General features: G+C 40.2%; 1 protein-coding gene and 1 pseudogene across 3 annotated transcripts in view; one reads left to right on the forward strand and one right to left on the reverse strand.

Moving 5' to 3' along the window:
- The window catches only part of TMC7 (transmembrane channel like 7), a 57,875-nt gene that overhangs the window by 16,477 nt on the left and 15,559 nt on the right, over nucleotides 1-25,839 (forward strand). For both annotated transcript variants that reach the window (XM_082645882.1, XM_082645883.1), the window contains exons 4-9: nucleotides 2,213-2,380; nucleotides 5,950-6,032; nucleotides 18,583-18,728; nucleotides 20,336-20,483; nucleotides 21,521-21,694; nucleotides 22,940-23,097. In XM_082645882.1, the coding sequence (XP_082502008.1) occupies nucleotides 2,213-2,380; nucleotides 5,950-6,032; nucleotides 18,583-18,728; nucleotides 20,336-20,483; nucleotides 21,521-21,694; nucleotides 22,940-23,097 (877 nt within the window). The remainder of the gene's footprint in view (nucleotides 1-2,212; nucleotides 2,381-5,949; nucleotides 6,033-18,582; nucleotides 18,729-20,335; nucleotides 20,484-21,520; nucleotides 21,695-22,939; nucleotides 23,098-25,839) is intronic.
- LOC309816951 (mitochondrial fission factor-like) lies at nucleotides 24,183-25,614 on the reverse strand (annotated as a pseudogene). The gene has a single exon. The product of its transcript is annotated as a mitochondrial fission factor-like (transcript).

Raw genomic sequence — 25,839 nt, forward strand, 5'->3', positions numbered from 1 at the left:
GATCCTCACAAGAACCCATTTTTCATATAGGCATTTATCATTTGCATGGTTCAGAGAGATTAAAATACTTGCCCAAGTTCATTGGCTAGAACAAGGCAGACCCAGAATGTGAACCCAGGCAGTCAAGCTTCAGAACCCAAGGTTTTAGCCACCATGCCCAGATTCCTCTCTTGTTATGTGGTGGCTTTTATGGAGATTTTCATTCATAAAGTGGCTTATGTGTTGGAAGGTAGTTTCTCCCCATGGAACTGGGCCCTTGATTTTCTCTTCAGTGACTCCAGTCCTGTGATTTCTTGGCTGACTAGGTACTCATCTGGCAGGAAGTGAAAGATTGATAGTTAAGCTCCTTACCTCTGTCAAGGAGAGAAGAAAAGATTGTGGGTCTCACATCTTCAGTCTCAGAATATAAGTTCTTTGCCCGCACCAAGAACAAGCAGACATCCTTATTCTTTGAGTGCTTTCTGTCTGTCCTTAGTAATTTAATCATTATTTGGTGGAAGGTTTGTTTTCTATTTGAAAAATCAATGAATGTAATTCACTACCTTAACAGAATAAAGGAAAAAAATTATATGATTAACCCAACAGATGCAGAAAAAGCATTGGTAAAATTCAGTTCTCATTCTCAGCAAATAAGAAATAGATGGGAGGGACTTCCCGGTGGCACAATGGTTGAGAGTCTGCCTGCCAATGCAGGGGACGTGGGTTCAATTCCCGGTCTGGGAAGATCCCACATGCCACGGAGCAACTGAGCCCGTGTGCCACAGCTACTGAGCCTGCGCTCTAGAGCCTGCGAGCCACAACTACTGAAGCCCACGCACCTAGAGCCAATGTTCTGCAACAAGAGAAGCCACTGCAATGAGAAGCCCGTGCAACATAACAAAGACCCAACACAGCCAATAAATTAATTAATTAATTAATTAAAAAAAAATAGATGGGAGCCTTCTTTTTTTTTTCTTTTTTGGCCACACTGTGTGGCTTGTGGGATCTTAGTTCCCCAACCAGGGATTGAACCCAGGTCACCACAATGTGAAAGAGCTAAGTCCTAACCACTGGACCGCCAGGGAATTCCCAGGAGCTTTCTTAATCTGGCAAAAAATATCTATAAACATTCTATAACACACATCATACTTAATGGTGAAATACTGAAAACTTTTCTTCTAAGATTGAGAATGAGGAAAAGGCTTCTAATTATCACAGATTCTATTCAGCATTGTCCTGGAAGTCCTAGCCAATGTACAATGATGGGAAAAAAAGGGTCAATGACCAGAAAGGAAGAAATAAGTTGTCTCTTTTTTTTTTGCAGATGACATGATTTATTTGTAGAAAACAAAAAATTAAAAAAACAAACTATTAGAATTGAGGTAAATTTGGCAAGGTTGCTAGATATAAGAGCTATATATAAAACCAACTGTATTTCTATATACAAGCAACAAACATTTAAAAAATAAGTTATACAGTAGTATCATTGAACCTAGGAATACATCTAAAGAACTATGTGAAATAATTCTGTACCGAAAACTATAAAATATTGTTGTGAGAAATTAAAGAACCTAAATATACCATGTTCATGGATCAGAGACTCAATATTGTAAAGATGTCACTTGTTCTCAAACTGACCTATATATTCCATGTAATCCCAGTCAGAATCTCAGAACATTTTGCACACGTGTGCATGTGTGTATGTGTGAAAATGAATATGCTGATTCTAAAATTTATATAGAAATGCAGAGGACCAAGGATGCCTGAGGAAGAAGAAAGCCTAAAGACTTAGAGCACCATATATCAAGTATTATTGTATTGCAATAATGAGACAGTTCTGGTATTGGTGCAAAGATAGACAAATAGACCCAAAGAACAGAAGAGAGAATTCAGAAACAGGTCCATAAATATATAGTCAATTACAAAAGCACTATTTCAATTAACTAGGGAAAGGATAGCCTTTTCAATAAATGGTGCTGAGTCAATTAGATATTCCTATGAGAAAATATTAAGCCCTCTCTCACACCATCTCAAATTATTGATTTAAGAGTGATTGTAGATTTACATGGGAAAGTTTAAACTTAATAATTTCAAGTAGAGCCTTGAAATTATTCTTCCTTCCTCCCCCACTAAGATCCTCCAATTTCAGTTCAGCCCTCTGTGGCTGATTGAACCTACACTGGGTACTGTATCAATACTCCTGGTCAGTGATGTCTGGATTTCTTTTTTCCAGGGAAATTTGGCACTGGAATTCAGTCCTACTTCTCCTTCTTACGGTTTCTGGTACTGCTGAATTTGGTGATATTTCTGATCATCTTTATGCTGGTTTTGCTCCCAGTCTTGCTCACCAGATACAGGATCACCAACAGCAGCTTTGTGCTCATTCCATCCAAAGGCACAGGTGAGTGTAAGGCCTGGTTTGCCATGAGGAGTGTTCTTTTCATTGTGTACCTAGCTACAATGCTTCTTTCTCTAGCAATCTTTATAATCTAAGTCTTGGGTGACTGTATTAGTCAGGATAGGCTAGGTTATGCTGCAGAAACAAATGACCGCATAGCTCAGCGCCCAGTAACCACAAAGGTTTCTTTCTTGCTCGCACTGTATGTCCATCAGTGTTTGGTGGTGGCTTTGTTCCATGTTGTCTCCACTCTGGAGCCCAAGCTGAGGGAGCAGCCTCTCTCTACACCATTGACAGTCAGGATGTCCAAAGGAAAAAGAGCCATGGCAAACAGGTGCTGGCTTCTAATGCTTCTGCCTGGAGATGACACACATCCTTTTTGCCACACCTTACTAGCCAGTGCAAGTCACTCCCCACTCCTGGGTTCAGCAAGGCATTTGGGATAAGCAATGGAGGGTGGGGAAGTGGACTATTTAGTAAACATAATACAGTCGACTCCAGTGACTTTATTTCAAGCTTTTATTTCAAGGCTTTTATCTCTGATAATGGTGATTCTTAGGCTGCTGTTTATTAGACATCAGTCGTCTGCCAGATGCTATGGCAGGTAATGGACCTGTGTTTTCTTACTGAATTCTCAGTGTAAGTCAGGTCTGGGCATCCTGTTTTTTCAAATGGGGATAATTTCTGTCATTCCAGAGATGTTCATTTACCACCCTCTAGTACCAGGCTCTGTGCTAGGAGCTGGAAGTGGAAACCTCCTGCTTCTATCACATGACTCCTTTCCCCAGAAGAACACCCCATCTGCAGTCACTTCTGTGGCCCTAAACATTCCTCCTCATCATATTTGTTTTTGTTTTAATTCTTTTACACTTAAAAATCAAATAAAAATAACGTGGAAACGCTGACTTTGAGTGCCTACTGCATGCCTGATGCTGCATTCTCATTTTCTAATATGTCCATTTCACAGATAAATATCTCTTGCTGCTATGTGAAAACCCTGGGTTCGGTTTCAAGGCCCAGCTCTGTTAGTTGATTAGATTTTGTGAGCCTCATTTTCCTTATCTGTAGAATAAAGGTGATGATTTAACTAGTGAGATAATTGTTTCATTATTCAAATAATGTTGTACTACACTATTTAATACTTAGCTCATTAAAAGATAATAAATACTTATTATTTAAAGTATAAATAATTGAAAACAATAATATAAATTCTGTATTATTTAATCCAGAAAACTTAAGTATAAGTAATGATTAAGCAATACTCATAATTTTAAATGAATATTAAATAAGATAATACAGTGCTTTGCCCATGGAAAGTGGTCAATAAATGCAGCTTTTTTTTTTTTTTTTTAGTATTATTTCTTTCTAGAAGAACTGAATGCTATTCTGTCTCACTAGACGCCACTGCCTGTTCAGTTCTCCCTTTAGCCGTGAGCAGGGCCTTGGGCGGAGGGAGGCCACGCTCTTGGAGGAAATGAAGCTGGACTCTGAGCGTGGACACCACGCATCTCTTCTTTTTCCTCATTATTTCCTCTGACTGCATCGTCCTCCTACACGTGCTTTTTTTTTTTGACTTACCTAGTAAACTTTGTCCCTTAAGGTAAGGGTCAGAAGTCCCTTTCTTCCTCTTCTCACTTCCCTTCTCCATTCCTTCAGCAAGTGTTTATTGAGCACCCGCTGTGTGCTGGGCCCTGAGCCAGGCCCTGGGGCTACAGCAGGGACCGCCACAGGGTACTGCACTATAGCAGAGGATGGGCGTTAGGAAGGGACCACACGAAGAGGTACATAAGCTATGAATTTACCTCTGGGGGAGGGGAAAGGATAAGGTGCTGAGAGGTCAGACACCAGGACACTGGAGGCTGAGGGGTGCCCCAAGCCCTCTGTGAAGGCAGGGATATGTAAGGCGATCCCAGGAGGACAAGGAGAAGGCAGCTGTTGGAGAGCTCGGGGAAGCTTCTTCATGCAGAGGAACAGCATCTGCAAAGGTTCAGAGCTGGGAATAACTCAGCGTATTAGGGAAATGAAAAGCCAGGTGTGGCTGGTGGACACACTTCCTGGAAAGGACCAGATAGTCAATATTTTAGTCTTGGCAGGCCATATGGTCTCTGTTGCAACTATTCAGTACTGCCGTTGTGGCACAAAAGTGACCACAGAGGAACGTCCCAAATGGGCATAGCTGTGTTCCGATAACACGGTATTAACGAAAAGAGGCAGCTGGCCAGATTTGGCACAAGGGCCATAGTTTGCTGACCTCGAGGCTTGAGGACAGTGAGTGAGGAGCAGAGTGGCAGCTGTCTCTTTCCATCTTCCTGTCTCTGCTCCAAATAGTGACTGTCTCCCTCCTCTTTGCCTCTAATACTGTGTTCATACAACCATTTGAGCACCTTATATACACCTAACTCCTACTTATCTTTTCTACCACTTGATGGTGAGCTTTTCAAAGGCAGGAACTATTTCTTACTCATCATTTTATTTCCAGCATGTACCTGGTGCATAGTAATTAAGAAGTGTTTGTTGAATGAATAAGTGAACACACACATTAGAATTATAAAATGGCAGAGCTGGAATTGGCCTTGGAGGAACTGGTTCAACTCTCTTATTTTAACAAAGGGGAAACTAAGGTCCAGAGAAGGGGTAGTATATTGGATTATTTTCCCCAGTTTGTCACTCCCCTGTAATTGTAACTTTGCAAAGCTTCCCACTGTGAGCAGAGAATACTTTCTGCCCCCATTGATATTGCTCTTGGCCATGTGACTTCTTTTGTCTAGTGGAATATTAGTTTGAAATGGCTTTATGTGGTTGGCCTGCCTTATGAGAAGAGCCATGAGGAGAGCACCCACCCCAGGTAGCCACTGCCTCTCCAGTCTGGCCCCAGAGTGAAATCATGTAGAGCAGACCTCAGCCCAACTGGGAGCCTGGTGTCCATCCTGGCTTAGCCTGAATCTGCTGAGTGAACTCAAACTGTAGATCCATGAAAGAGAAAATAAATGTTTGGAGGTTAAATCATTTGAGACTTTAAGGTTGTTACACAGCAATAGCTGACTGATACAGAGGAAGTGAATTAGTTGTTCAAGCATAATGTAGTGTCACTAAAATTGCTGTTCAAAAAATTTCTTGGTCAGTTATATGTAGGTAAACATATTTTTTTAAAGTGAAACTGCTTGTTAATTTACACACATGTAGGGATCTTTTAAAACTGGATGTGCTTAAAATGGAATAATAATTATATCGACCACATCTTCCAAAACATGTGCAGACATGAACCCCAAAACGTAAAATACCAATACAATCAGAAAGCCTGTGCTGTTAGTAGACCCATGTATGAAACGTATAGAAAAAACATATATCCTCAGGTATTTAGAGAATAGTGAAAGGGGAAAATGGTACTGTACTTGATGCACTGGCGTTTAGATTGCAAATAGAAAATCACAGATTCACAAACATATCCATATATAATTGTATATGACATCTAAATGTACATACATATACATGCATATATACACAAATTATGATTGACAAGTTATAGAGACTGAAGCTATTTCCACTGATGTTCTTGTTTTTGTTTTTTACAGATATTCAATGCACAGTGTATCCAATAAGTAGTTCTGGACTCATTTACTTTTACAGTTATATCATAGACTTGCTTTCTGGCACTGTAAGTATTTAACATAATTCTGGATTTGGACCCTCAATACTGAAATAGGTTAATTTAAAAACCAGGTTCCTGAATGTCTGCAGTGAGAATCAAAAACGAGTGTTGACACAAGTACTAGTGAAAGAAAACAGGATTTGCAGTGACCCTATTGGCAGGGATAATGTTCATCCACCCCTGCTAAGATATACGGGAAATGTATTTTGTCACTTTCAGCCCTTGGCCTTTTCCTGATTCCCGCCACCTTCGTATTGACCTGCCACAAGATCTGAGTTCCCCTGTAGAAAGAAATTTCAGTGAAAATAAACCCAGATAGAATTTATTTAACTTCTCTGACATTGAAAGACCTTAACATATTGTGGTCCTAGACCACCTGGATGAAAGCTATGACTCCTCTTCCCAGCAATTACACACGCAGGTGTGTGTGGTACACATGTGCATACATGCCCTTACATGTGCACATGCACACACCGCACTTGTACACACACATACACAGTCCCTGAAATCCCTTAAAAGTCTATTAATCCCAGGTTAACCCTGCTGCTCTAAAGTAGAATTAATCTCATCCTTCCTATAGTAGTTCTAAAAGTTTTTAATTCTTCTTTATTCTAAAAAATGTTTTTGTCTGTGTGCTTTCATTTTTTTTTTTTTTTTTTTTTTTGCGGTATGCGGGCCTCTCACTGTTGTGGCCTCCCCCGTTGCGGAGCACAGGCTCCGGATGCGCAGGCCCAGCGGCCATGGCTCACGGGCCCAGCCGCTCCGCGGCATATGGGATCCTCCCAGACCGGGGCACGAACCCGTATCCCTTGCATCGGCAGGCGGACTCTCAACCACTGCGCCACCAGGGAGGCCCAGTGTGCTTTCATTTTTTTTACCCCACTTTTTTTCAGCAAATAAGATTGCAGCTATGAAAAGTGGCTGTCTCTGCCTTCTAGGCTAGGGTTTCTCAACCTTGGACCCGACACTCCTTTGCTGTGGGCCTGTCCTGTGCACTGGAGGGTATTTATAGCATCCCTGGCCTCCATCCACTAGATGCCAGTAGCAGCCCCACCGCTGTGACAAGCAAACATGTCTCCAGACATGCCAGATGTTTCCTGGGGAGCAAAATTATCCCAGGTTGAGAACCCCTCCTTTAGATGTTTAAAAAAATGCAAGTATAAAAAAAATACAAGTATATAAAAATAGCTTTCTGAAAGTTACTGGTATTAAAATGCCATGCCATTGAACATTTCTGAATCGATAAATAGAAAGCATCGAATTTGTCCACTGCATTTGGTTTTTTTTTTTTTTTTTCCTTTTGTATCTTTTTTTTTTTTTTTTTTGCTTTATAACAAATTTAATCAGTTATACATATACATATGTTTCCATATCCCCTCCCTTTTGCGTCTCCTTCCCACCCTCCCTATCCCACCCCTCCAGGCGGTCACAAGGCACCGAGCTGATCTCCCTGTGCTATGCGGCTGCTTCCCACTAGCTATCTACCTCACGTTTGGTAGTGTATATATGTCCATGCTGCTCTTTCACTTTGTCACAGCTTACCCTTCCCCCTCCCCATATCCTCAAGTCCATTCTCTAGTAGGTCTGTGTCTTTATTCCTGTCTTACCCCTATGTTCTTCATGACATTTTTTTTTCTTAAATTCCATATATATGTGTTAGCATACGGTATTTGTCTTTCTCTTTCTGACTTACTTCACTCTGTATGACAGACTCTAGGTCTATCCACCTCATTACAAATAGCTCAATTTCATTTCTTTTTATGGCTGAGTAATATTCCATTGTATATATGTGCCACATCTTCTTTATCCATTCATCCGATGATGGACACTTAGGTTGTTTCCATCTCCGGGCTATTGTAAATAGGGCTGCTATGAACATTTTGGTACATGTCTCTTTTTGAATTATGGTTTTCTCAGGGTATATGCCCAGTAGTGGGATTGCTGGGTCATATGGTAGTTCTATTTGTAGTTTTTTAAGGAACCTCCATACCGTTCTCCATAGTGGCTGTACCAATTCACATTCCCACCAGCAGTGCAAGAGTGTTCCCTTTTTTCCACACCCTCTCCAGCATTTATTGTTTCTAGATTTTTTGATGATGGCCATTCTGACTGGTGTGAGATGATATCTCATTGTAGTTTTGATTTGCATTTCTCTAATGAGTAAAGATGTTGAGCATCCTTTCATGTGTTTGTTGGCAGTCTGTATATCTTCTGTGGAGAAATGTCTATTTAGGTCTTCTGCCCATTTTTGGATTGGGTTGTTTGTTTTTTTGTTATTGAGCTGCATGAGCTGCTTATAAATTTTGGAGATTAATCCTTTGTCAGTTGCTTCATTTGCAAATATTTTCTCCCATTCTGAGGGTTGTCTTTTGGTCTTGTTTATGGTTTCCTTTGCTGTGCAAAAGCTTTTAAGTTTCATTAGGTCCCATGTGTTTATTTTTGTCTTTATTTCCATTTCTCTAGGAGGTGGGTCAAAAAGGATCTTGCTGTGATTTATGTCATAGAGTGTTCTGCCTATGTTTTCCTCTAAGAGTTTGATAGTGTCTGGCCTTACATTTAGGTCTTTAATCCATTTTGAGCTTATTTTTGTGTATGGTGTTAGGGAGTGATCTAATCTCATACTTTTACATGTCCCTATCCAGTTTTCCCAGCACCACTTATTGAAGAGACTGTCCTTTCTCCACTGTACATTCCTGCCTCCTTTATCAAAGATAAGGTGACCATATGTCCGTGCATTTAACTCTGGGCTTTCTATCCTGTTCCATTGATCTATCTTTCTGTTTTTGTGCCAGTACCATACTGTCTTGATTACTGTAGCTTTGTAGTATAGTCTGAAGTCAGGGAGCCTGATTCCTCCAGCTCCATTTTTCGTTCTCAAGATTGCTTTGGCTATTCGGGGTCTTTTGTGTTTCCATACAAATTTTGAAATTTTTTGTTCTAGTTCTGTGAAAAGTGCCAGTGGTAGTTTGATAGGGATTGCATTGAACCTGTAGATTGCTTTGGGTAGTAGAGTCATTTTCACAATGTGGATTCTTCCAATCCAAGAACATGGTACATCTCTCCATCTATTTGTATCATCTTTAATTTCTTTCATCAGTGTCTTATAATTTTCTGCATACAGGTCTTTTGTCTCCTTAGGTAGGTTTATTCCTAGATATTTTATTCTTTTTGTTGCAATGGTAAATGGGAGTGTTTCCTTGATTTCACTTTCAGATTTTTCATCATCAGTATATAGGAATGCCAGAGATTTCTGTGCATTAATTTTGTATCCTGCAACTTTACCAAATTCCTTGATTAACTCTAGTAGTTTTCTGGTAGCATCTTTAGGATTCTCTATGTATAGTATCATGTCATCTGCAAACAGTGACAGCTTTACTTCTTCTTTTCCAATTTGGATTCCTTTTATTTCCTTTTCTTCTCTGATTGCTGTGGCTAAAACTTCCAAAACTAGGTTGAATAAGAGTGGTGAAAGGGGGCAACCTTGTCTTGTTCCTGATCTTAGTGGAAATGGTTTCAGTTTTTCACCATTGAGGACGATGCTGGCTGTGGGTTTGTCATATATGGCCTTTATTATGTTGAGGAAAGTTCCCTCTATGCCTACTTTCTGCAGGGTTTTTATCATAAATGGGTGTTGAATTTTGTCGAAAGCTTTCTCTGCATCTATTGAGATGATCATATGGTTTTTCTCCTTCAATTTGTTAATATGGTGTATCACGTTGATTGATTTGCATATATTGAAGAATCCTTGCATTCCTGGAATAAACCCCACTTGATCATGGTGTATGATCCTTTTAATGTGCTGTTGGATTCTGTTTGCTGGTATTTTGTTGAGGATTTTTGCATCTATGTTCATCAGTGATATTGGCCTGTAGTTTTCTTTCTTTGTGACATCCTTGTCTGGTTTTGGTATCAAGGTGATGGTGGCCTCGTAGAATGAGTTTGGGAGTGTTCCTCCCAATGCTATATTTTGGAAGAGTTTCAGAAGGATAGGTGTTAGCTCTTCTCTAAATGCTTGATAGAATTCGCCTGTGAAGCCATCTGGTCCTGGGCTTTTGTTTGTTGGAAGATTTTTTATCACAGTTTCAATTTCAGTGCTTGTGATTGGTCTGTTCATATTTTCTATTTCTTCCTGATTCAGTCTTGGACGGTTGTGCATTTCTAAGAATTTGTCCATTTCTTCTAGGTTGTCCATTTTATTGGCATAGAGTTGCTTATAGTAATCTCTCATGATCTTTTGTATTTCTGCAGTGTCAGTTGTTACTTCTCCTTTTTCATTTCTAATTCTATTGATTTGAGTCTTCTCCCTTTTTTTCTTGATGAGTCTGGCTAATGGTTTATCAATTTTGTTTATCTTCTCAAAGAACCAGCTTTTAGTTTTATTGATCTTTGCTATCGTTTCCTTCATTTCTTTTTCATTTATTTCTGATCTGATTTTTATGATTTCTTTCCTTCTGCTAACTTTGGGATGTTTTTGTTCTTCTTTCTCTAATTGCTTTAGGTGCAAGGTTAGGTTGTTTATTCGAGATGTTTCCTGTTTCTTAAGGTGGGATTGTATTGCTATAAACTTCCCTCTTAGAACTGCTTTTGCTGCATCCCATAGGTTTTGGGTCGTCGTGTCTCCATTGTCATTTGTTTCTAGGTACTTTTTAATTTCCTCTTTGATTTCTTCAGTGATCACTTCGTTATTAAGTAGTGTATTGTTTAGCCTCCATGTGTTTGTATTTTTTACAGCTCTTTTCCTGTAATTGATATCTAGTCTCATAGCATTGTGGTCGGAAAAGATACTTGATACAATTTCAATTTTCTTAAATTTACCAAGGCTTGATTTGTGACCCAAGATATGATCTATCCTGGAGAATGTTCCATGAGCACTTGAGAAAAATGTGTATTCTGTTGTTTTTGGATGGAATGTCCTATAAATATCAATTAAGTCCATCTTGTTTAATGTATCATTTAAAGCTTGTGTTTCCTTATTTATTTTCATTTTGGATGATCTGTCCATTGGTGAAAGTGGGGTGTTAAAGTCCCCTACTATGAGTGTGTTACTGTCGATTTCTCCTTTTATGGCTGTTAGTATTTGCCTTATGTATTGAGGTGCTCCTATGTTTGGTGCATAAATATTTACAATTGTTATATCTTCTTCTTGGATCGATCCCTTGATCATTATGTAGTGTCCTTCTTTGTCTCTTCTAGTAGTCTTTATTTTAAAGTCTATTTTGTCTGATATGAGAATTGCTACTCCTGCTTTCTTTTGGTTTCCATTTGCATGGAATATCTTTTTCCATCCCCTTACTTTCAGTCTGTATGTGTCTCTAGGTCTGAAGTGGGTCTCTTGTAGACAGCATATATATGGGTCTTGTTTTTGTATCCATTCAGCCACTCTGTGTCTTTTGGTGGGAGCATTTAGTCCATTTACATTTAAGGTAATTATCGATATGTATGTTCCTATTCCCATTTTCTTAATTGTTTTGGGTTCGTTATTGTAGGTCTTTTACTTCTGTTGTGTTTCTTGCCTAGAGAAGTTCCTTTAGCATTTGTTGTAAAGCTGGTTTGGTGGTGCTGAACTCTCTCAGCTTTTGCTTGTCTGTAAATGTTTTAATTTCTCCATCAAATCTGAATGAGATCCTTGCTGGGTAGAGTAATCTTGGTTGCAGGTTTTTCTCCTTCATCGCTTTAATTATGTCCTGCCACTCCCTTCTGGCTTGTAGAGTTTCTGCTGAGAGATCAGCTGTTATCCTGATGGGGATTCCCTTGTGTGTTATTTGTTGTTTTTGCCTTGCTGCTTTTAATATGATTTCTTTGTGTTTAATTTTTGACAGTTTGATTAATATGTGTCTTGGCGTATTTCTCCTTGGATTTATTCTGTATGGGACTCTCTGTGCCTCCTGGACTTGATTAACTATTTCCTTTCCCATATTAGGGAAGTTTTCAACTATAATCTCTTCAAATATTTTCTCAGTCCCTTTCTTTTTCTCTTCTTCTTCTGGAACCCCTATAATTCGAATGTTGGTGCGTTTCATGTTGTCCCAGAGGTCTCTGAGACTGTCCTCTGTTCTTTTCATTCTTTTTTCTTTATTTTGCTCTGCAGCAGTTATTTCCACTATTTTATCTTCCACCTCACTTATCCGTTCTTCTGCCTCAGTTATTCTGCTATTGATCCCATCTAGAGTATTTTTTATTTCATTTATTGTGTTTTTAATCGATGCTTGATTCATCTTTAGTTCTTCTAGGTCCTTGTTAACTGTTTCTTGCATTTTGTCTATTCTATTTCCAAGATTTTGGATCTGGGAAATAGAATCTTGGATCATCTTTACCATCATTATTCTGAATTCTTTTTCAGGTAGACTGCCTATTTCCTCTTCATTTGTTAGGTCTGGTGGGTTTTTATCTTGCTCCTTCTCCTGCTGTGTGTTTTTCTGTCTTCTCATTTTGCTTATGTTACTGTGTTTGGGGTCTCCTTTTTGCAGGCTGCAGGTTCGTAGTTCCTGTTGTTTTTGGTGTCTGTCCCCAGTGGCTAAGGTTGGTTTAGTGGGTTGTGTAGGCTTCCTGGTGGAGGGGACTAGTGCCTGTGTTCTGGTGGATGAGGCTGGATCTTGTCTTTCTGGTGGGCAGGTCCACGTCTGGTGGTGTGTTTTGGGGTGTCTGTGGACTTTTTATGATTTTAGGCCACCTCTCTGCTAATGGGTGGCGTTGTGTTCCTGTCTTGCTAGTTGTTTGGCTTAGGGTGTCCAGCACTGTAGCTTGCTGGTCGTTGAGTGAAGCTGGGTGCTGGTGTTGAGATGGAGATCTCTGGAAGATTTTCGCCGTTTGATATTATGTGGAGCTGGGAGGTCTCTTGTGGACCAGTGTCCTGAAGTTGGCTCTCCCACCTCAGAGGCACAGCACTGACTCCGGGCTCCTCAATTTGGGATGATGTGTTGTCTATTCATGTATTCCCCAGATGCAGGGTACATCAAGTTGATTGTGGAGCTTTAATCCGCTGCTTCTTTGAGGCTTCTGGGAGAGGTTTCCCTTTCTCTTCTTTGTTCTCACAGCTCCTGGGTCTCAGCTTTGGATTTGGCCCCGCCTCTGCGTGTAGGTCGCCGGAGGGCGTCTGTTCTTCGCTCAGACAGGACAGGGTTAAAGGAGCAGCCTCTTCGGGGACTCTGGCTCACTCAGGCCGGGCGGGAGGGAGGGGCACGGAGCGCGGGGCGAGCCTGCAGCGGCAAAGGTCGGCGTGACGTTGCACCAGCCCGAGGCGCGCCGTGCGTTCTCCCAGGGAAGCCGCCCCTGGATCCCGGGACCCCGGCGGTGGCGGGCTGCACAGGCTCCCGGAAGGGCGGTGTGGGCAGTGACCTGCGCTCGCACACAGGCTTCTTGGCGGCGGCAGCAGCAGCCCCAGCGTCCCACGCCTGTCACTGGGCTCCGCGCTTTCAGTCGCGACTCGCGCCCGTCTGTGGAGCCCCTTTAAGCAGCGCTCTTAATCCCCTCTCCTCGCGCACCAGGAAACCAAGAGGGAAGAAAAAGTCTCTTGCCTCTTCGGCAGCTCCAGAGTTTTCCCGGACTCCCTCCCGGCTAGCTGTGGCACATTAGCCCCCTTCAGGCTGAGTTCTCACCGCCAGCCCCAGTCCTCTCCCTGCGCTCTGACCGAAGCCCGAGCCTCAGCTTCCAGCGCTGCGCGCCCCGGCGGGCGAGCAGACAAGCCTCTCGGGCTGGTGAGTGCCGCTCAGCACCAATCCTCTGTGTGGGGATCTCTCCGCTTTACTGCATTTGGTTTTGAAAAAGTGGATTTTACATCTCTGATCTCATGTTTTCCTCAGAACAACTGAGAGGAATCATCAGGTGGGTGTTAAAATGTCCACTATACAAATGAGAAAACTGAAGCTTGCAGACTACGCAAGGAGGAAAGAAAGTCAGTGACTCACCCAAGGTCATATGCTAGTGAGATCAAATCCCAGAACTGCTGTTAGCCCCATTTCTTTAGGTCACATCCCATGAGAGAAGTTCCTTGTTGTAGATCACCACACACCATGATCTTCGTTATAGGAAAGATTTCACAGGAGACTTAGATGCACTTGATCATAAATGTTCAATAAACTATGCATGATAAAAAACAGCCCTGCTCCAAAGAATGAATTTTCTACAGTGATAAAAATGTTCTATATCTGTGCTGTGAAATTCGACAGCCACTAACTCTTAAGCACTTGAAATATGCCTAATGTGACCAAGAAACTGAATTTTAATTTAATTTTATTGTTGTTAATTTCAATTTATTTGTTTTCAATATGTGTTTTTAGAATCATTCTACATGCATTACAGAATGGCCATCATGTACATTCCCTGTAATATCACTGTTCTCACCCATGCAAGCAAGTAGCAGCCTTATACATATTTTTCATGTGTTTTTAAACACTTCTGTTCATGTTTATAGAATGAACAGAACAGCCACTCGCTGAACAGGGTTTTCTATGTAGCAAGCAAATACCACTTCAACATATTGCTTACAAGTGTTTTTAAACATTGCTATATGTATTACAAAATAACTGTCACATCCATTCATGGAAATAGCAGGGTTCTGTTCTCCATGTGGGTTGCAAGTCTGTAGCAGTCTTACAACTTCTCTCACACTGAATTTTAAAAACTTTTCTACACATTACAGAATCGACATCCCATGCATTGACTAAAATAAAAGTATTCTGAACATATTGAGCAAGTTGCACTTTTACAACCATCTTTTTTCCTGTTTTTAAAATCTTCACTAATGCATTACAGTATGCATATCACATTCACTGAAAAACAGTTCTCAACATAGCAAGTAAGTAGCATTCTTACATCTTTTACATGTTTTTTTTAAATTGAGATATGATTGACATATAACACTGTATACATTTGAGGATGTACATGTTGGTATGATACCTTTATATATTGTAATATGATTACTACAGTAGTTTTAGCTAATAACCTTTATGTCACATATAAATTTTAATTATAGGCCCAAGAGGGAGCTGGCCAGAGAGATTAAGCAGTGGCTTGTCTTTGCTGAAAACAATTGAGGCAAGCTCATGATCGTATTAGAGAAATTATTTTCCAGGCCCAGTGGACCTTTGTCCTGTAATGTAACTTTATTTTGTAGGAGAGATTGATGACAGTCCTGACACCAACCTGGGGCAATAAAAACAGGTTTTGTACAGTTAGGCAAGTTTTATGGCCTGTGTGCCCCAGCTTCAGGGGAGTTAAAGAAAGGATGGAATCTTCTGTTTCTACATCTTTGTTTTTCTATTAAAAATTTACTTAAGTACTCAGTATAAAAATACATGGTTATCATAAAAATATAACACTTATAGAGTAAAAAATAAAATTACGTCTTCCCAGAGACCACCAATCCTTTAACGTCATGGTTCATATCTTTCTCAACCTTTCTTGTGCACTTATATGGACTTCTTAATATTTTATAGTATGGATTTTTCATGATCTAGCCAGTCCCCTATTGATGGACATTCATATTGCTTCCATTTTCCCCTTTCTAAACAATACTGTAGTGAACATCTAGGTACTACTTATACTATTTCTGTTCTCTGTGTATATTTTCTTCCTCACTCTCCTAGAACGTTCTATCCTTGCTATTCAAGGAGGAGTTTGAGGTGTTCAGTTATTCCCACCATAAGAAGTCACGGACTTTTCTCTGCTGTATTTTCACATAGGGTACCTTTGGGTTTTAGGGGTTTTTGTTTTGTTTTGTTTTTTCTCTGGTAATAGCTTTATTGAGGTATGGTTCACATATCATACAATTCATCCATTTAAAGTGTACAATTCAGTGGTTTTTAATATATTCACAAAGTTATACAGCCATTACCACAATTAATTTTAGAACATTTTCATCACCTCAAAAAGAAACCCTGTACCCTTTATCACCTACCAATTCCCCTAATCAGTGCTAAGCAACCATTAATCTACTTTCTGTCTCATGAATGCTTATTCATGACATTTTCGTGTAAGTGGAATCATTTAATCCATGATCTTTTGTCTGTAGCTTCTTTCACTTGGCATGTTTTTTAAGGTTCATCCATGTTGGAGCATCTATCCGTCTTTGATTCTTTGTGTGGCCAAATAAGATTACATTGTGTGGATATACTGCATTTTGTTTATACATTCATTATGGACATTTGGGTTGTTTTCACCTTTTGGCTGTTATGAATAATGCTGTTAAGAACATTTCATGTTCGAGATTTTGTGTGGATATATCTTTTCAATTCTTTGGGGAGCGGAAATCACTGGGTCAGATGGTAACCGGCTATTTAACTTTTTGAAGAACTGCCAGACTTTTCCAAAGTGGCTGTACCACTTCACATTCTCACCAGCAGTGCATAAGGTTTCCGATGTCTCCACATCCTTGTCAGCACTTGCTATTTCCTGACTTTTTTATTATAGCCACCCTAGTTTGTGTGCAGTGGAATTTCTTTGTGGTTTTGTCATTTGCATTTCTCTAATGACTAATGATGTTGATCACCTTTTCACGCGCTTATTGGCCTTTTGTATATCTTCTTTGAATAAATGTCTGTTTGGATCCTCTTTACATTTTTAATTGGATTATCAGTCTTTTTTTTAATTTTTTAAATTCATTTTTAAAATTTTTGGCTGTGTTGGGTCTTTGTTGCTGTGTGCATCCTTTCTCTAGTTGCGGCCAGTGAGGGCTACTCTTCATTGTGGTGTGCTGGCTTCTCATTGCGGTGGCTTCTCTTGTTGTGGAGCATGGGCTCTAGGTGCGCGGGCTTCCGTAGTTGTGGCTCTTGGGCTCTAGAGCGCAGGCTCAGTAGTTGTGTGCAACTTGGCTTAGTTGCTCTGCAGTATATGGGATCTTCCTGGACCAGGGCTTGAACCCGTATCCCCTGCATCAGCAGGCGGATTCTTAACCACTGTACCACCAGGGAAGCCCTATCTATCTTTTTATTGTTGAGTTATGAAGGTTTTTTTTTTAATATTCTAGATACAAGTACTTTATAACGTGTATGATTTACAAGTATTTTCTCCCATTATCTGGGTTGTCTTTTCACTTTCTTGATAGTGTCCTCTGAAGCACAAAAGTTTTTAATTTTTATGAAGTCCAGTTTATTTTTTATTTTATTGCTTGTGCTTTTGGTGTCATATCTAAGCATCCATTGCCAAATCCAAAGTCATGCAGATTTAACTCTCTTTCCTCTTCTAAGAGTTTTATAGTTTTAGCTCTTACATTTAGGTCTTTGATCCATTTTAAGTTAAAATTTTTAAAAGGTGTGAGGTAGGGGCGCAACTTTATTTTATTTTTTGCATGTGGCTATCCAGTTGTCTCAGCACCATTTCTTGAAAAGACTCTTTTTTCCCCTTATCAAAAATCAGTTGACCATAGACGTATGGGTTCATTTTTGGACTGAATTCTATTCCATAGATCTATCTATATGTCTATCCTTATGCTAGTACCACACTGTCTTGATTACTGTTGTTTTGTAGTAAGTTTTGAAATTGGGTTGTGTGAGTCCTACGACTTTGTTTTTTTTCTTCAAGATTATTTTGGCTATTCTGAGACCCTTGCAATTCCATATGAATATTAGGATTATCTTATCATTTTCTACAAAGAAGCCAGTCGGGATTCTGATGGGGATGTGTTGATTCTGTGGATCAGTTTGGAGGGTGTTGCCATGGATCTCCTGATCCATGAACAGGGGATGTTTTTCTGTTTATTTAGATCTTTTTTAATTTTTTAAACATGTTTTATAGTTTTAAGAATATAAGATTTATATACTTATACTTCATTTGTTAAATCTGTTCCTAATTATGTTATTATTTTGCTGTTATTACACATGGAATTCTTTCCTTAATTTCATTTTTGGATTGTACCCCTGTGTATTTTTAATGCTCAGGCTTTATCTGTGCTTTATTCCCCAAACTCTAGTTGAGCACTCCATATATCTCTGGATTTTTTTTTCTTTTTTTTTTAATTGGTCTAAATTATTTTCTAAATTAATTTATTTTTTAAATTGAAGTATAGTTGATTTACAGTGTTGTGTTAATTACTGCTGTAGAGCAAATTGATTCGGATATATATACACATATATATATACACACACATATACCCTTTTTTTAATATTCTTTTCCATTATGGTTTTTCATAGGATATTGAGTATAGTTCCCTGTGCTATACAGTAGGACCTTGTTGTTTATCTATTCTATATGTAATAGTTTGCATCTGCTAACCCAGCCTTCCACTCTGTCCCTCTCCCAACCTCCTCCTCCTTGGCAACCACCAGTCTGTTCTCTATGTCCACGATTCTATTTCTGTTTCATAAATAGGTTCATTTGTGTCATATTTTAGATGTCACGTATGTGATATCATATGGTATTTATCTTTCTCTGTCTGACTTCACTTAGCATGATAATCTCTAGTTGTATCCATGTTGCTGCAAATCTGGAAATTTTCCAGTCTCTGGGAAATTCAGGGATGAACAGTGACACTGGCATGTGAGTTCCTTGAGGCAGAGACTGGTTTCCTGGTTCCCTGCAGTCAACTCACTAATCTGACCTCATGCCCTTGGCTTTGTTTCAGGGTTTCCTGGAGGATACCTGCCTCTTTTATGGACATTACACCATTGACGGGGTGAAATTTCAGAACTTCATCTATGATCTGCCTCTGGCTTATGTGTTAAGTACAGTTGCCTACCTGGCCCTGAGCCTTCTTTGGATAGTGAAAAGGTAAAGTTTATCTTGTCATTGTGTTCTCTTTGAATTATTCTTGATGGCTGGAGTCTTGTGGAGGTCCGTGGACTCCAAGAGCCATTGCCCAAAGGATGAGCAGAGTGCAGGGCTGAGCTTTGTGGAAAAAGGTTTGTGAGTGTGTTGGAGGCTGTGGACACCTGGAGGATGGAGGCAGCATCTGGGAGCTGGAGTAGCAGCCCAGAGTCTTCAGTTAATCATCGGTGAACACATTTGCCAGTACCATTCTGCCGACCTTATCTTTGCTTTTTTTTTTAAAAACCTATCAAGCCTAAGCCCTTTTTAAAAAAAAAAATATTATTTATTTATTTATATTTGGCTGCGTTGGGTCTTTGTTGCTGCGCACAGGCTTTCTCTAGTTGTGGCGAGTGGGGGCTACTCTTCGTTGCGGTGTGTGGGCTTCCCATTGCGGTGGCCTCTCCTGACCTGTAAAATGGAGGTTTGGTCTAAATCAGACCATTCAATTGGGGTGGGACCTCAGAATCACCATGGAGCTTTATAAATAGCATATTTCTAGAACGCCCCCCCACCTCATGAGACCTACTGAATTAAAAATCTCAGGATATGAAATCACCCGGGAGTCTGCATTTTGGAAAAGCACCCCAGCTGGTTCTGACATAAATTCTTTGCTGTGAACCTTTGGCAGAACAACTGATTGCTATAATTCCTTTCATTTCTATTGTCTTCACAACTCAGTAGCAAATCCTAAAAATACCCTGGTTTGTCTACAGAGTGTGTGGCATTTGACGTTTTTATGTCAAGTGCCAGAGTGTATTTTTTTCCAGGAAAGCATTTGAATGAGTAATGATTATGAACTTGTGCAACAGAGTGGCATCTGACCAAAACAGGTGCTCACTAAATATTTGGTTATTTTACTATTTAAGTCATTTATTCATGCATTTATCCATCAGTTGGATAGTGGCCATATTTATATCCAGGCATTCCGGATATAAAGGTGGGAAGACAGCCAGGGTACCTGCCCTCAAGGAGTTTAAAATTTAGTCAGGGTAAGGGGCTACAAGTAAACACATAAATGAGATGATTGGAGATTAGGTTATTGCTGTGAAGGAAATTAAAGAGACTGACTTAAAGTAGGAGTCACAACTTTAGATGGGATGGTGGGGAATCTGTGGAGGGAATATTTGAGTGAAACCTGAGGGATAAGGTGGAGGCAGCCATGGGAAGAGGAGAGGGCAGAGGGAACTGCAAGTGCAAAGACCCTGAGTCTGGAGGAGAGGTTTGTGTGTTTATGGATAAGAAAAAAGCCTCTGTCATTACAGCAGAGTGGCCCTATGGGAGGAAAGATGGCGCCATGCAGGGTCATGCAGGACCTCTAGGGTGTATTAAAAGAGTTTGGATTTTATTCCAGCTGTGAAAGAAGCCATTGAATGGATGAAAGGAAGTGATTTTCAACAATGAGATGCCTGGTTAGCTGCCACATATTTAGAACGATCCAAAACTTGACCAAGCATGTCAAAATGGGTGGAAGATGCAGCTATGTGTAACTTTTTAATTTTAGACAAAGCATATCCATGGGCCTGTATTTTGATGTTCTTATAAGAACGATAAACATGTTTTGGGGTCAGGTCGGTGGAAGGGTTCAAAAGTAATCTGATCCGGAGCGAGGAGCACTTCCAGAGTTACTGCAACAAGATCTTTGCGGGCTGGGACTTCTGCATCACCAGCCGCAGCATGGCGGACCTGAAGCACAGCAGCCTGCGCTACGAGCTCCGAGTGAGTGCCACTCAGTTTTCTCTTGGCGGGAGGTGGGGTTACAGCTTGCAAAGGAGCTGGTGGGGGCCAGGCTGTCCCCAGTGCTTAGCTGTGTAGCCCTATGTAGTTTTCAAGAGCCTTTTGCAGAGAACCACTTCCTGGGGTTGATCACCTTAGCCCCAAGCATGAAGCTGGTGAACTGGGGCTGGGAAAAGAGGTGGTATCTTCCCTTCTCCCCCATCACCTTGTACTATTTTTTGTTTTTGTTTTTGTTTCCATTTAGAAAACTTATTTTAATCCTAGTTGAAGAAAACTGTTATTCCTTTTTTTTAAAAATGTTACTGGAGTATAGTTGATTTACCATATTGTGTTAGTTTCAGGTGTGTGGCAAAGTGATTCAGTTATACATATACATATATTCATTCTTTTTTAGATTCTTTTCTCATACAGGTTATCACAGAATGTTGAGTAGAGTTCCCTGTCCTATACAGTAGGTCCTTGTTGGTTTGTACTGTTATTTTTCTGCTTGATGAGAACCTGTCATAAGCATCTCTTAAACCAGGAGAAATAGGACTAAGAATGCTATGATAATAAGGTGGAGTAGAGAGAATATGAAAAAGCGGAATTTCCAAATTAATCAGGAGAAAAGGAGTAACAAATAGCATCTTGATCAAACCTACCCAAAAAAGGAGTAGGAGACAATGATATCAAAAGCTTAATGAAGTGAAATGGAAGAAATCAAATGAAGTGTATTATTTGTTTAAAGAAATAACATATAGGTAATAGTAACATATAGGTAATGTCCTGAATAGGTTATAGTTCTGTTTTCACATTTATTGTGGAGTCTAATTTCAATCTTAAATAGAAGGTCTGCCTTCATTTAGGCCTTTAGGAGACATGGAAACTGGTTGGGCTTGGTCCAGGAGGGTATCCTGGGCGAGATGAATATTCAGGAAACTTTAAAGATCGAGAGGGAGAGTATGATGGTGAGTCACAGTTTCCACCCCTAAATATCCCTTCATCCCAGTGCTCACAAATGAGCTTTCTTTTATTCTCAGGCAGATCTGGAGGAAGAAAGAATACGGCAGAAAATAGCAGAAAGGACCTCAGAAGAAACAATACGGATTTACTCTTTGAGACTGTTTTTGAACTGTATCGTGCTGGCCGTTTTAGCGGCATGCTTTTATGCAATCTATAGAGCGACTATATTCTCTCAAGAACACATGAAAAAAGTAAGTGCTCCATGAAAGTCAATTTAACTTTTAGTCCCGTTGGACGTTATGTATGCTAAGTGTATTGCAAACCTCTCAGGTAGATACTATCATCATTCTGTTTTACATATGGGGATATAAGTTTGGCTGATATGATAGAGAACCTAAAATCAGAGTGACTAGTTTCCACTTCCAATAGAAAAAAAAAAAAAGCATCCAAAATAGAGTGTTTGGGCTACCTCCTCCTCCTGGAGTTTACAATGTTCAAATCCAGGCTGGACTGCCTGGATTTAACCCCCAACTGCACAGCTTACTATCTGGGGCCTCAGTTTACCCAAAATAACAATGGTTTTAAAAATCCAAGTTGGGGACTTCCCTGGCAGTCCAGTGGTTGAGATTCCATGCTTCCACTGCAGAGGGCACGGATTCAATCCCTGGTTGGGGAATTAAGATCCCGCCTCCTGCAGCACAGCCGAAACAAATTAAAAAAAAATAAAATAAAAATCCAGGTTGGTCTAGTGGCTCTGCTTCATGAAATCAATCATCAGGGTCCCAAGTTCTTTCCATCTTGTAGCTCTGCCATCCTTAGAATGTGGTCTTCTTCTGTATGGCACCGGGTAGCTCACACATTCACATTCTAGCCAATGGGAAGGAAGTGAAGGAGATGAGGAGAGCACACCCCTTCCCTTCAAGGGCAGGACCTGGAGGTTGCACTTAACACTTCCTCTTATATCCCTCTGGCCAGAATTTAGTCAGAGAGCCATTTACCTAGGAAGACAGTCAAATTACCTAGGAAATTTAGTTTTATCTCAGATAGCCATATATGTGACTAAATAATCTGTTATTATGAAAGAAGGAGAGAATGGCTGTTCCAAGTCAATTAGTTCAGCCTTGAAAATGCTTTAAGTTGCCCATTGATACAGAATACATGGATTTTTTATATTTCACCTTAATAAATCCGGTAGAGCTCAGTTTTCTTCTAGTATGGTACTAGATAATGGTTCCTCTGTTTGAACACCCAAGGAAGGAGACGGCTTAGTTTTAGGTGCCATGTTGAATGAAACAAATGTGTTGTTTTCTTTGCTAAACATGTTTGGGTTTTTTTTTCTCCCTTACAGTTCTAATGAAATATAATTGACATACAATACTGTATAAGTTTAAGGTGTTCAGCATATGACTTGACATACATATAGTTGAGTTCTTTTAAGGTCAGTTCATTTGTGATGCAAATTATTATACTCCTGACCAGTTTTGTTATCTTCATAGGAAATTGACAAGATGGTTTTCGGAGAGAACCTCTTGATATTGTACCTGCCTTCTATTGTGATCACGCTGGCCAATTTTATCACCCCAATAATCTTTGCCAAGATCATCCACTATGAGGATTATTCCCCAGGCTTTGAGATCCGGCTGACAATCCTTAGGTAATGCCCAGACGTGCCAAGCAAGTCACCACTTGTCCCCTCCCCTGCCCACAGCAGACATTGCTAATCCATTGTGGTACCTTTCCCTGCTGAGCCAAGAATCCTCTTCAGCCTTCAGACAGCCCCCATGAATGAATCAGAGTTTGCATATGCAGGGAAATCTCTTTGACTTGAGTGTCTATATTTTTTTCATGTATTAGCACATCGACAGCTGAAGGCATAGGGTGGGGCCCTTGGAAGAAATGTTGCTCTTAAGATGTTAGAAAGACAAGTGTATACCAGCAGGAGAGTGAGGAAGTGAGAGAGAGAAGGGAAGGCACCTTATAAAGGGTATGTTATTTGGCAAGTTGCAACTGGGGCTCAGTCCTATGGGACAACTCTGGGAGTTTGCGTGGAAAATATCTTAGACTTTTCCTATGCAGGAGTGTTTGTCCTCCAACAAGTATTTGGCCTCCCCTGCCTAAGGGTGGCTGGCTCCCAGGGGCATTAACTCCCTCACACTTCTACCCCACTAGGCCCATGCATAGCCTTGGGAGGAGAGTTACAGTAGGAACTTGCCGTAGGAACCTGAGACTTGCTGGAGTCAGTGCTGAGAAAAATGTGGCCTAGTCACCGACTGTGTGTGCTACCATTGACTCTTTTTTTTTGGTTGACAGTTTATTAAATACACTACATTTGTACCTTATTCTGTAGTTTTTTAAATCATTCACACATGGACTTTGTAAAAATGTACTTTATAGAAAACCATCTGCAAAACTAAAATAAAAATAAAAATGCACATTTTGCCCACATCTTAGATAAACTGCTGAAAATGTTAGGAATTATTTTATTGAAGGTGATCATGAAACATTAGGTGGCTTGAGTTTATTAAATCTGACACCAGACCATGACTTCAGTAGTGTTAATGTTGAAATGTGGATGCAAAAATGTCTGTTAACTAAACTGTTTAATCTAACAGTGTTTGAGAAACAGGACAAAATAAAGTATTATTTTTCCTTTACAGACACTTCTCTAAATCTATTACCTATACACTTTTTTCTCTCCCATTCATAGAATTAGCTGTGCAGATTGATGAGGCAAAAAAAATTCCTTAAAAAAAACCAAAACAAACTAGATCCTATTTACAAAACATGCAAAGGGAGAATTTTAAGTAGGTGTTATGGCAAAACTGGTTAAAACTGTATACAGTCAAGTGACAGAATATACCTTTACTTCTGCAAATATAAGTCTTTCCCCACCTCCTTTCTGGGAGAAATACATTTTCAGGGCATGGACTGTAAAACGGCATACAATGCAAAGACAGAAACAAAGAAGTTTGCAAATTCTTTATATTTCCAGCTGTTGAAACAGTATTTTTGAGAGTTGGGGTTACCTCTAGCCGTGAAACCAGAGCCAGCTATTAAGCGGCCAGAATGCTACAGCAATTGAATACATGACCATTTCTCTTTTAGCACGTTCTTTGTTCTCCTCTTCCAGAAGTTGTAGACGTCTATTTAGTTTGATTATCTTTCATCTTAATGAAGCTGCGTCTACAACAGTCATGTCATCTGAGGTTCCTTCAATCGTTGTATCTGTATTTGAAATGCCGTACATGGAGTCAGTCCTGACCAGCTGTCCGTTTTGGCGAACAGCATTTTCACTCATAGAATGCCCTCTTTTTAGCCTGCCAACTGCATGGATTTCTTCATTTTGAAGGATTGGAGGAGGTCTTTCTAAATCCAGAAAATCTAGTGGTCTTTCACTTAGCGTAAGCACACGAGGTGGTATTTTTAGTGCCAGAGGTTTGAAGGGAGTTGACTGTATCAGGTCAAGATCTACTGGTCTTGAAAATGGAATGTCTTCATTATTTCCTGCTACAACAATTCTCTCTGGAACCTGCATAATCACACTAACATTTGAAACTCCTTCTTGGAATCCAGGTCAGCATTTGGTGGTGCTACCTTTAATTTTTCCGAGACCCTCATTCTCTGACTAATAATACCTTCGGTGCATTCCATTTCATACTGAGCTCGACTGATTTCCGCCATCTCAGCAGCAGTGGGAGAAGGAAATGCTGCCCCACTCACTAAATGTCTACCAACTACTGCTTGCTTTTTGGCATTATCTGCTTCTGTGCTTCATATTAAATCCTTTCACTCGCTTCAATATGCACGTGCTGGATTTAGAGCCACGTTTGTCCCCCTGGCCCGCTGGAGGGTCCCCGGCGAGGACCGCTGCCTGCCGGCTCCCGGGGCGCTCGGGTGGGCGCTGTCAGAGGCCGTGGGCCAAGCTCATGGAGGCGCGCGGGCAAATCACCGGCCTGAGAGCCCCGCAGCGGGCTACCACTGACTCTTTATAATTTGTTGTAATGTCTCTTCTCATACTAAACAAATATTCAGTTTCCTAAAAAAATAAAATAAAAAATAAAGAAATGGCAGGTGTAAAGCTGGGCCCAGGGAGTTAACAACACATGAGTTAAGGAGGACCAGGTGGGGAGTGTGTGACACTGGAATGTTTTCTGTCTGCTTCTCAAATGCCTCAGATGGTATTTGCATCTTTGTTTAAACAAATCTTTTTATTTTGGAAATTTTCAAACAGGACAGTATAATGAACCCTCATGTGTGCCCATCACTTAGTTTCAACTATTTACCAACGTTTTGCTGGTCTTGTTTCATGCGCCCCACCCCCACTCTGCTTGATTATTTTCAGCAAATCTCAGGCATCATGTCATTTCACCTGTAAACAGCTCAGTATATCTCTAAG

This window comes from Mesoplodon mirus (assembly GCF_964341445.2).
Source record: "Mesoplodon mirus genome assembly, chromosome: 15".
Classification (NCBI taxonomy): domain Eukaryota; kingdom Metazoa; phylum Chordata; class Mammalia; order Artiodactyla; family Ziphiidae; genus Mesoplodon; species Mesoplodon mirus.